We start from the raw sequence: 12,500 nt of genomic DNA, 5'->3' as shown, positions 1-12,500 counted from the left end.
CCGTCTTTTCCCTCTTATTTAAACCGTAAACATGTTTTGTTTTCTAATGTTTCCCGTCTTTTTCCTCTTATTTAAACCGTAAGCATGTTTTGTTTTCTTCCGTCTTTTTCCTCTTATTTAAACCGTAAACATGTTTTGTTTTCTAATGTTTCCCGTCTTTTTCCTCTTATTTAAACCGTAAACATGTTTTGTTTTCTAATGTTTCCCGTCTTTTTCCTCTTATTTAAACCGTAAGCATGTTTTGTTTTCTTCCGTCTTTTTCCTCTTATTTAAACCGTAAACATGTTTTGTTTTCTAACGTTTCCCGATTCTACATTTAACTTTCAAAATGCGTCGGTGATTTAGCACAGCCATCGCGAATGCACCATTGAAAGGGGACGAGACGCTTCTGGCTATAATATTCATTTCACTTGCCACTGTATCTGGTAACGGTGATTTAGCATTGAGAAACACGCGTTGTGCTTCGGTATTGATTTCTCACTTATTTACCAATGTGCTTTATCTTCCCTTTGAAAGAAGACGAAAAAAGTACAAAGAAAGAGAAAAATAATAAAGGAGAGAATAAGTGAATAGATAGATTGACGTATTGTACATGCGCGCAGATATACGTTTACACACGTGCACAAATATACACATACACACGCACACACGTACTTCCACATGTACACACACACACAAACACATCACACACACACACTCATACTTTTTAGAATATCTAATATTTCTCGTTCTTTTTATCTTTAATAGACACTGGAAAGAAAACAAAACATAAAACAAGAACAGAATACAATATGAAAATCAATACGCTGTCAAAGTTCTCACGCGTCGCTACTTATGCTCTGCTTACAAACCACAAACACGTTACAATACTTGAATGCATTTTGTTATCCCTAATTTACCTTCGTGTTCCCCACAAAGCCTCTCCACTCTTCTGTCCTCATTTTTATTCGCTACATGGCCTACCCTCTCATTTATCATAATTTGCATTCCATACATACACTACTATCTCGTTATGCTTTTAAAGCAGGGCCCAATCACTAGTTATTCCTAAACTCTCCAATCCTTGTTATTGTTGTTTTTTAATATCTCAGTACACCAATTCCCTCCTCCCCATAAATTGTGCTTTTATGCAAGCACCTAACTGTCCCTTCGTCTCTGCCTTATGTCATGTCCTCTAGGCACCTACCTGTCTCCCCGACCCTGCTTTGTCATGTCCTCCAGGCACCTACCCGTCCCCTCGCCCCTGCTTTGTCATGTCCTCCAGTCTCCGCCCCTGCTCTGTCATGTCCTCCAAGCACCTACCTGTCTCTCCGCCCGTGCTCTGTCATGTCCTCCTCCACGCGCGACTCCGCCTCGACCTCCTTCTGTCCCTCAGGCGTTCCCTCGACGCCCCACACTTACCGAGGCCGAGCTGTCTTCTGCGTCTTCTGGTTCGCCTGCGTTATCCTGTACGCCTCCTACACCGCCGGCCTCACCTCCGCCCTCACCGTGAGCACCGAGGGCCCGCCTTTCACCTCCCTCATGGGCGCCGTGGACGTCTACCCGAGCTGGGAGATTGGGATATCGAAGGGCACCGCCATAGAGGAGTTCGTCAAGGTATGTAGGGGTTAGTGAGCTCATTTTTGCGTGGGAATGAACTTCTGTGATGATTTTTCTTTTTTTTTCTCTCTATCTCTTTTCCTCTGTCTGTCTCTGTCTCTCCTCTCTTCTCCTCTCTCATCTTCCCCCCCCTCTCTCTCTCTTCTCTCTCTCTCTCTCTCTCTCTCTCTCTCTCTCTCTCTCTCTCTCTCTCTCTCTCTCTCTCTCTCTCTCTCTCTCTCTCTCTCTATCTCTCTCTCTCTACTTTATTTTTTCTCTCAATCCCTCTTTTTTCTCTATCCCTCTCTCTTCTCGTCTCCTCTCCCCTCTTCTTTCTTCTCTCTTCTCTCCTCTCTCATCTCTCCTCTCTCTCTCTCTCTCTCTCTCAGTTCTCTCTCTCTCTCTCTCTCTCTCTCTCTCTCTCTCTCTCTCTCTCTCTTCTTTTCTCTCTCTCTCTCTCTCTCTCTCTTTTTCTCTCTATCCCTCTCTTTTTTCTCTATCCCTCTCTTTTTCTCTATCCCTCTCTCATCTCTCATCTCTCATCTCTCAACTCTCAACTCTCAACTCTCAATTCTCTCTCTCTCTCTCTCTCTCTCTCTCTCTCTCTCTCTCTCTCTCTCTCTCTCTCTCTCTCTCTCTCTCTCTCTCTCTCTCTCTCTCTCTCTCTCCCTTCCCTCCCATCTCATTGCCAAGGCTCCCCGTTACCCTTCTTTTGCACCGTATCTACCAACCAATGAAAACCAAAAACCAATATCTAACCGTTTACCCCCCCCCCCCCCACACACACACCCCACCTCCCCACCCCAACAGGACGCGCAAGGGACCGAGTACCGAACGCTGATGAAGCTCCTCTCAGCTGATCCAGGCCTCTACGTGAGTTCGGAGGACGAGGGCATCCACCGCATGCTGACTTCGAATTATGTCTTCTTCACGGACAGTCCCATCATGCGATTCATGCTCAGGGACAACTGTTCCATTCGCGAGATACACGTCAACCTCTTCAAGAGCTACGGTCACCTCGGGTACATGAAGAACTTGCCCTTCGCTTGGGTCATCGATGCGGAGTAAGTGTGGACTTTGCGGCGGAGAGGTCAAGAGCGGTTGGTTTGTATGTATGACGAGAAAAAACATGTATTGTATGTGGTTGTGTAAGGAAGTTACTTATGTTGTAAGGAAGTTACGTGCAAGTTCTCTTTTTCATGCCAGGAGAACACATAATATTGATTAAAAATCCCGCCCTTGTCCTCAAGGACGGGATTTAGTTTCACGTTGCATATTATCCCTTATAAGGAACACCGTAAAAATAAAGGCAAGGATGCCAATACTGATCCAGAGGTACGTCTCTTAGGTTACTCTAAACCCCAATGTGATTTATTCATGATTGCTTTCCCACCTGCAGACTGTCGCTAATGAGCGACTCGGGGGTGCTGGACCGCCTCAACAAGAAGTGGTGGGGGCGAGGCACTCCTTGCGAAGACCCGTCCCACTTCACCGAACTAGGCTTCGTTCAGACGGCCACCGCCTTCCTCATCCTCCTAGTAGGCTTAGGGCTGGCCTCCTTCTTCCTCATAACCGAAAAAATAATCGGAAGAAGATTCAAATCCCGGATAAACAGGGAAACCAAGAGTTTGTACATCCGGGGAGGTACACGAACAGCTGCTGAGAGAGCGCGTAAACATTTCCTCGTGATTCCTGACCCTAAGTATGCCAATGACTATGGCGGTCTCGTACCCACGGGGTCATAAAAGTCTGCTGGGGGAAGATGTATATAAAATATAGAAACTAAGTTTTGTCTATCGTTGCTGTTGGGTAGAGTATACTCGTTCTATAAAGAATAATTGATAAAGTAAATGATATCGGAATCACTCTTGTCTTGCACAGTGGTTGAAACATTTGTAATTCTAACGTATCAATTGTAAATCTAAGAATGATTGATCTTATTGTACAATAAAAGTTTAGATTTATGCGATGGCACACACTACATAGATCGTAATTTTCCCTAGTACTTCCGTGGCTGTTCCAACTTTCTTCACCAGTAATTCATATTGTATGTAAACACTCTCCTAAAATAGTACTGAACATAATACTACATTTATTATATCTCTTCGTAAGCTCCAACACTGAGTACTTACACAGACAGAAGCATATTAATAAATAACCTCTATGCTGGATTATCGGTAGTTGACATGGCATGTTTATCCTCAAATAAATTTAGTAATATTTACCATTGCTATGACGCAAAAGGTTTCATTTTCCTCGGAATTTCATTTTTAATTTGTCCACTGATACAAGACATTATTTTTTTTTTTTTCAAATCTACACTTATATGTATTAAACCTTCAGAGAGAACCTTTATAAGTGTTCTTGCAGTAACAGTAAATAGACTTATTAACCTTAAGTGCGCTGGATGTAAAATTCATATCAGTTGTAAAATCTACAGGACGTCCAGGAACCTACCATCAGATTTTTCTGAAAATCTGATATAATAAACTATATCATATACTGCTGTCTCATTGCCATCCTTGGAAAACTATCATTCATTTTTTATTAATTTCATAAATATCAAAGAATATGACAAATAAATTGATACAACGCGTACACATTAACATACACACATCTGCATATGTATGGGTGTGTTTGCGTACGTGTGTATGTGTGTGCAAGCATATGTCAGAGGCGGGGCTTCCATGGTGGCACGGGGAGGCACCCGTACCCCCTGCATATATATATATATATATATATATATATATATATATATATATATATATATATATATATATATACATATATATATATGTAGATATATGCATTTATATATACGTTGAAGTGTGTTTGCGTGTGTGAGTGATGATGCCACTGTGTTCCTCCGCGAATTGTAAACTACCTGCCAGAGATCGACTCAAAAGCTCAAACAGTTCGAGGAGTATCTTGTTTGAAGATTAGAAAACTGGATAAGAAAGATAAGGGATGAGGCATATATAGTATAGGCTTAATTCAGTGGAGGCAGCGAGGTGTTAAGACGCGGTGGTAAGTCGTGGCTGTAGGCCTATCAATATGTGTAGCAAATAGAATTCGCTTCGGAGTCAGCAGCTAAAGTGTATCCAGTATGAAGCAGTAAGAGAGCTCGGTGCTGTTGTTTCGCTTCCTGTTCTTAATTCTCTCTCGCGCGGCTTGTCTCTCTGTTTGTCTCTATTTCTGCTTCTCTCTCTCTCTCTCTCTCTCTCTCTCTCTCTCTCTCTCTCTCTCTCTCTCTCTCTCTCTCTCTCTCTTTCTCTCTCTCTCTCTCTCTCTCTCTCTCTCTCTCTCTCTCTCTCTCTCTCTCTCTCTCTCTCTCTTCTCTCTCTCTCTCTCTCTCTCTCTCTCTCTCTCTCTCTCTATATATATATATATATATATATATATATATATATATATATATATATATATATATATATATATATCCCTCCCCCCTCTCTCTCTTTTTTTTCTCTTCCTCTCTCTCTCCCTTTCTCTCTCTCTCACTCTCTCTCTCTCTCTCTCTCTCTCTCTCTCTCTCTCTCTCTCTCTCTCTCACTCTCACTCTCTCTCTCACTTTCTCTCTGTGTGTGTGTGTGTGTGTGTGTGTGTGTGTCTATCTATCTATCTCTTTATTATCTCTCTCTCAAAATCTCTCTCTCTCTCTCTCTCTCTCTGCCTTCTGTCTATTTATCTATCTTTATGTATCTATCTATATCTTTATTCTCTCTCTCTCTCTCTCTCTCTCTCTCTCTCTCTCTCTCTCTCTCTCTCTCTCTCTCTCTCTCTCTCTCTCTCTCTCTCTCTCTCTCTCTCTCCCTCTCTTTCTACAGCTATGCTATATAATTACTAAATAGTATTAGGTAGAGACCTTGACAATAAGGAAGAATATAGCATCCGGCCTTTGTCAGTACGAGAGCCAGAAAAATCCAGTTAAAATACGTATTTGCTGTCTGGGGTTGTTCGCTACTAACAATTTGTTCCGCGTCCAGGTTTCAACCGTTGTTCAGGCGTAACGCTGTAATATAATAATGTTTCTGTTTAGTTTTTGGTTCTGGGACGTCTTTCAGTTGCATACATTTTAGAGCATGCCATTGTATCTGTGAAGAATAAAAGAATCGTCACCATATTTAGCTACTTGACCTTAGCTCGTAGAATAAAATACAATTATTCATAAATAGTTTTCGCTGTGAGCTGTTATGTAATTCACTCTGAAATAGCGAGTTATATAAACAAGCTGCATTTTACTCAAATCAAGTATATATCGTGTTAATGTCCCGTATACATTTTGTCTATATACCATGGATTTGTCCTGCGTTACGTTTTGTCCACCATTGCGTTTCACACATCACCATTCCAGGGAATTCCAGTGGATATACCTCCAAAATTTACAGAATAAGGAGACGGATATCACCAGGAAAATGAAAGTGTATAACAATAATATTCTATAATAAAATATTTTCATCTTAAACTCCATAATATTGAGGTAGAAAGAAAACATCTGGACTTGGGAACGGAACGCAGTATAGAAAGAAGACACCCGGAACGCGGAACGGATCGCGGGCGAAAACAGCTGGCACAGAGAAAAGTGTTTATGTGTCTCTTGTCACTCATTACCTTCACTCGGTACGTAGTACACAAGAATTTGAAAAGTTTTCTGTAAATGGGATGGAACAGGGTCTTAAACCACAGCCTGGTGTGTGTCTGTAACCACGAATTTGTAAGAAATTGAATGAATTACGAATATTGACAGATTGGGGGTGGGAAATGAGTCACATCTACGAGTGTCGTAGAACCATAATAAAGCTTATTACATTGCTTGTAAAAAAACGCGAGTGTCTTAAATACCTTATGGATTGGAATTCGTACTTATACCCTCGACTGTAATTTTATGTAATGTTTTTAGTCACACCTTACACAAAATGTGTAAATAGATTATTATGTGTGACCTCTGGTGATATTTTTGATTGTGAAAATTCCTTTCTTCTGATTCTTAATTAGGAATAACATGAATTGATATTTTTTCTCTTTGTTTATTTAGTACTGTGTAAAAATTTAAAATATTACTATTTTTTCAGTGTCATTGAATTTATGCATTACATGTTTAGTAATGGGTAGAGGCTTATGCAAATGACTAGTTCAGTGACTTTTTTCTTGACACCTGAGTTTTTAGCCAGTTATTGACACATTTATATATTTGTAAAATATTTTTGAATTTGGGAGGTCATGCATTAGACTCAGAAGCCCGACAGGAAAGTTTGTATGGGAAATGGCGCGGGTGGCATTGTGCAAATACAAATACAAAGGCCAGATGAATCACAATAATGTTTAAACTTTTAGATTACAAAGCAAAATTTATTGTCCAGAAAGTTTATGTTCAAAATTTGTGAAAGTTAATGGTTAAACTTTATGGTATGGATACCCTAAGGTAAAGTTGATATTCTTGTAGTGGACATGAAGTTGTAGTCATTGGTACGAGAAGTGATCCGCAGACATGAACGTTAAAGGAAATTGTTTGCGGAAAGTACTCCTCACAGCTTCAGTCGACTTGGTCCTCCCAAGTTTGTTCTATTTTGCAATGTATACAAAGTGAAGACAATGTTTCCAGGGGGATGTTGGGAGCAGAACCCCCTCATCAACCCCCTCCTCTTTGGGCACGCCCAATCACAGCAACTTAAATTGTTGAATTAATTTTGTGACCTGGAGTTGGGGGACTTAGTCTTTGGCGAGTGCATCCGTACTGAAAAGAATTACCAGAGGTAATATGTACATGTTTATATCTTCCAGATGTCCAGCTTTACGAAAAGTAGTTGTCATCAGCCACGCAATTTGCAAACATTCCAATCTGGCTCACAAGTATTTAAGCGGGGTACTGTTGTAACCAGTATTCCTCCAATTAGTTGATATGTGTATTTTGTGCACTGATTAAGTTTGCTGTAGTAAAAGAAGTTACAAAAGTTGTTCTGGATAGGAATACATATATTAGGCAATAGGACTTGGACTGAGGATAAATTGCCTGGAAGGTTGACATGCTGTCTTGCCAGAAGATATATGGTTGAGATTTGGTAAATCCTAACATTAGAGACACTCACCAGTCTAAAGCCCATGTGCTTAATAAAATTGTGTGATGCAAATCAGTTTCTAACACAATTTTCTTGTGCCAAAATCCTCACATTTGTAGGAAGCACTTACACAGCTACAAAAATTGACAGTTGCAAGAAAATAATTTTCATATGCTTTTGTGTTACTTTGACCCTTTTATTTGTTTATTTATTTATTTTATTATTATTATTTTATTATTATTATTTTTTTTTTCTTTTTTTTTGTAAAGGATTTTGTGCTGCAATGAATGTATCCCACACTTCCTTTAAGCATATAGCTGTAAATCTAAATTGCCATGAATGTGCATGCCCAAAGTGCCCAAGGGTAGGATTAATGTAGGGGCTTTGCCCCCAACACCCTCTATTAAACATTATCCTCACCTTGGTGTGCATGGCAAAATAGAGCTGAAATTCAGGTGCACCAAGTGGAGTTAGGCTTTGAGCTGAGCTTTCCTCAGTCATTTCCCCTTATGGTAATTCTTTACTATATGGATGCACTCACCAAAGACAAAGTCTTCAACTCCACATTACAAATTTTCTTAAACATAAGTTGCTGTGACTGGGCTTGCCTGAATGCCTGATGGGAGGATTGATGAGTATGGCCAACATCCCCCGAGAAACATTGTCTTCAGCCCGTTAAGCACGGCAAGATGGAGCTCAAACTCGGGAGCACCAAGTGGACTTAGGCTGCGAATGGTGCGTTCTGAGATCTACCATCATATCTGGTGTTACCGTTTGTGTCTGCAAATTATTTCTTATTTCTTGTTCTGAAAATTGTAACTTTTTGTCCTCTACAAGAATATCATAATCAATTTGCACCAACTTGGTGCATCCACTCTTTGAAGTTTAATCTCCTTTATTTGTGTTACTGCCATTCATGCCTGCATATTATATATCTTTTAGCAATGACTACAACTTACATATTTATATTTATTTATTTATATATTCTTTCATTTGCCTTAGCTTAGTGTGTCCATTCCGTAAAGGTTAACCTGAGATTTCTTTACTTTTACCTGAGCTCAAAGCATAGAAGCTACAGTATTGCATGGAGGACTGCAGCTATTGTCAGACAGTACACCATTTTTAAGCTGGTATTAAGTTGGCCTTAGGTAAATGTAGATTACAGCAAATTTCAAAGTGATTTAGAAGGATTATAGCTGGTATGATTAAAAGAAAGAAACCCCTATTATGGAAACCTTTGCAGTGTATAAACATTTACCCAGCCAACTCCTGTCATCGAGGGGGCATTTCATGATACAAATAGAAATAAATTCCCTTGAAACATTTAGAATTTTTGCATAGTGATTTGCAGGATTTGTTGATCTGACTTAACAAAGATGAATATCCCTCCTGAGATTAGGAAATCTTATCTGTCCATGCCTAATCTCAGACTGGAAACTTTTTTTGAGTGTGAGTCCACAAGTAGTTTCTTCATCAATGTAGGTGAAAGCTCTACAAAATTTTGTGTGGGTATGGTCTTTTGAGAAACTTTCTTGGAAAAGTTTTTACTGTTACAGAATGCAACACTTAAAGAGACTGATTAGCACAGTAAAACCAGTTTGAAATATTATGTAGGAAATTGATTACAGATATTCAGGCATTATATTTACAATTTAGAAGTACACCCATATTACTATAAAGCAATGGAAATATGGAGATCAAGAGAATAGGTCTGCCATTAAACTTTACAGGTAGACTATATTGTTCGATTGTCCTCTTACTATCCAAGTTGAAGTTCATTTTATCAGAATTTTCTTTTCCTCAACTCAATTCCAAAAGTAAGGAAGAATTGAAAGAGAAACAATAACAAGTACAACTAATGACAAGCAAGTTGCCAAACACACTTTGCACTTCTAATCTCCCAGTCCCCAGCCAAGCTGATTAACATTCACCTTGGTATTTTCTACCAAAATAGGGTCTTGGTAATGCTTAAATATATTCAACAAAATAATGTTAATATAATCTTTCATTACGCAGTCTACTGCTGTATATGGATAATGTAAGCCATAAGCAGTTAGTTTATAAAGGATTGCAGGTTCACTGTGAAAATACATGAGCAGTATCCGTAGGCAACCACAACAAAATCCACTTAATCATATATACAGTTGTGTGTGTGTGTGTGTGTGTGTGTGTGTGTGTGTATGTGTATGTGTGTGTGTGTGTGTGTGTGTGTGTGTGTGTGTGTGTGTGTGTGTGTGTGTGTGTGTGTGTGTGTGTGTGTGTGTGTGTGTGTGTGTGTGTGTGTGTGTGCGCGCGTGTGTGTGTGCGTGTGCGTGTGTGTGTGTGCACTTGCATGCATACATGTGTGTATGAGATTGCTTGCATACTTGTGTGAGCATGTGTGTGCTCACATGTGCTCCTACTGCATGATCAAATGATTAAGTGGGGAGCCATGAAGCTGAGAGAGATTATAGGTTTCATATATATATATGAAGGTAAAACTGGGTATTCTAAGATAAAATTATATCAGGTGGAATACAAATCATAGAAAAGCTACCAATACTGCATCCCTTCCACTTCCCCTAATGCCCACTGCCACTTGCTCTGTTCTACTCTTCTGCATGGGGTCTTCCTCATGCATTGGTGAATTAGGTAACATACCTGCTGGTGGACATATTTATAACATTTACCAAACTTTACAGTCTTGTATTTACAAAATGGACGAAAGATAAAGATATCAGGATATAGGATAGTTGAGGATTGTAGGTTGACTTAAAATGATCAATATATCCTTTGTAACTTCTTTGAAGTTAACTTTCACTTATGATGGGTTCTAGAAAAGTTTTAGGTTTATATGTATTTTAAACATGATTCTAGAAAGCTTTTGGTTTAGGCTAAATGGTTAGGTTTAGTGAGGCTAATTTGATGTTAGACTTTTGGGCTAGAATTTAGTGTGGTGGTACGAAATTTGTTCAGACTAGGTTCTCAAAGCATGCTGAGAGGAGGCATTGACTGGAAGTGCCTTGTATGCCAAAGAATTACTGAAATTAATGCAGACATGGTTTGATACTAATTTCTGCTGATACACAAGAAAGTGATTTTTCATTACATCTTTTTATTTTATTTTTTTATTTTTTATGGCTGTAGTTTACTAAAATATTTGCTTAGTATTGCTGATTTGCATATTATATCAAATGCACTCAGCTGCAATCTGTTCAGTCAATAATTGTGTGTTTTCCAAAGTATTTGTATTTGGTTTTATAAAGTATACTTTACATTTTACGAAAACTATTACTGTATGCATATTTGTGACACTTAAATTGAAAAAAAGGTACTTTCTAGTGGAGAATAGATATATAGAATTCAAAGGATGTTATTACAATTGTTAAAGTATTGACAGTTGGTATTGGCACTAATAAATAAGAATTTAGGCAATGTGTGAAAGGCTATAAGTTAATAAAATGTCATGCTGTTATCACCTGATACTTGTTATATGGGCTTTTTTTAGGTCAGAATTTTAGGGAATTAGGCAACTATACTCTAGTAGAATAGAACTTGTGTAGATTTGAAGGGGAAGTACCACAGTAAATTTAGTCTTGATTATAAGGGTAAGTTGTTGAAGGACAGAGAAAGGAAAGGGATTTTTCAGTGTATTTTTACATTGGGATTTAATCTTTGTTGCATGTCTAGATAAAAACATGTGACATAAAGTTTATCTTGTCTATTGAATTCCAAATAATCATTTTCATTTCCAAAATTTTTCTTAATATCTGAAGTATCTTTTGTAATATAGGTGTACTGATATACAATGATAACTACTCGCTTCTTAGTTTTTATTTTATATAAGAAAAAATTGATTGTGAGAAGAACTCTGATGTTGTGAAAAAGTGTTTCTAATTGAAAACTTATCCTTTTCTTACAGGTCTTAGGATGATGATATGGCCTTTCAGATGATTCCTCCAAGGGTGTCATCGTCCCCGCCCCCCCTGGACTCCCTCCCCACTGTCACCTGTCCAGGAGAGGAGGAAGACGACGATGAGTTTGGGGACTTCTCAACACATAATTCTTCATTTGATATCACTGGTTAGTAGTGCTGCAAAGTGGATTTGGGGATTGTTGTGAAATTTTATCTTGTCGGTGAAAATTTTGATTGTTAAAAGAGTATTGTATGAGTCTCCTTTATAATCCTCAGTGCCAGTAATATTCAACGTTGAAGAAAAATGAGTTTTAATTGAGATTTGGAATATGACCGAGATATAACTATTAATGTGTTCTTATAAAAATACCCTTCCTTCTAGGGCTGTCTGATAAACTACCCCCTACACCTGATGCCAGTCCTTCCAAGTTCCCAGGCTTTGGTGGTGGGTCCTCAGGGAAGGCATTGTCGGTGGTAGTGGAGGGAACACGAGAGGATACCATCAGTCAGGATTCAGGGTTAGGAAGTGCAAATCATCCCAATGAGTTTTCACCACAGCCACAGCCTGATGCACGGATCTTTGAAGATTTTGCCTCTGGTGTTCCAGATGTCTCAAAGATCACAGAAAATAAACCCAGTCATGCCGTGGGCAGTAAGAATGACCAAAGCTCAAATAATTTTGCAGACTTCCAGAGCTTTGTTAGTGCTGCAACCGAGCAAGATCCGCAATCATCAGGAAGTTCAGTAGTAGTTAATAAGGAAACCGATGGGTATGTAGATACTGGTCTTAGCTCTACTTCTAGTCAAGCTGGTGACCCCCTTAGTTTTGCCATGAGTGGAACTCCTCCACCTTTAGATCATGTTGCCGACACCACAGTGCTAGATGATGACTTCACTAGACTGTCTCCTAGTTTGCCTCCTAGTGATGCAGATGAGTTTGGTGATTTTACTTCAGTTGAATTTTGTGCAGA

General features: G+C 39.1%; 2 protein-coding genes across 6 annotated transcripts in view; both read left to right on the top strand.

The window, feature by feature from the left end:
- Nucleotides 1–4,080, top strand: part of LOC113804833 (glutamate receptor ionotropic, kainate glr-3) — a 16,066-nt gene extending 11,986 nt beyond the window's left edge. For both annotated transcript variants that reach the window (XM_070145341.1, XM_070145289.1), the window contains exons 7-9: nucleotides 1,376–1,596; nucleotides 2,389–2,642; nucleotides 2,978–4,080. In XM_070145341.1, the coding sequence (XP_070001442.1) occupies nucleotides 1,376–1,596; nucleotides 2,389–2,642; nucleotides 2,978–3,323 (821 nt within the window). In that variant the 3' untranslated portion in view covers nucleotides 3,324–4,080. The remainder of the gene's footprint in view (nucleotides 1–1,375; nucleotides 1,597–2,388; nucleotides 2,643–2,977) is intronic.
- A 1,981-nt stretch (nucleotides 4,081–6,061) lies between these two features.
- Afti (aftiphilin) overlaps nucleotides 6,062–12,500 on the top strand; it is a 26,831-nt gene continuing 20,392 nt past the window's right edge. For all 4 annotated transcript variants that reach the window (XM_070145112.1, XM_027355712.2, XM_027355713.2 and 1 more), the window contains exons 1-3: nucleotides 6,062–6,198; nucleotides 11,536–11,696; nucleotides 11,912–12,500. The exon at nucleotides 11,912–12,500 is cut by the window's right edge and continues 1,279 nt beyond it. In XM_070145112.1, coding sequence (XP_070001213.1) covers nucleotides 11,552–11,696; nucleotides 11,912–12,500 — 734 coding nt within the window. In that variant the 5' untranslated portion in view covers nucleotides 6,062–6,198; nucleotides 11,536–11,551. The remainder of the gene's footprint in view (nucleotides 6,199–11,535; nucleotides 11,697–11,911) is intronic.

The sequence above is a fragment of the Penaeus vannamei genome, chromosome 1, assembly GCF_042767895.1.
Source record: "Penaeus vannamei isolate JL-2024 chromosome 1, ASM4276789v1, whole genome shotgun sequence".
NCBI lineage: Eukaryota > Metazoa > Arthropoda > Malacostraca > Decapoda > Penaeidae > Penaeus > Penaeus vannamei.
Note: the sequence above shows the minus strand (reverse complement) of the source record. Positions and strands in the feature narration are given on the sequence as shown.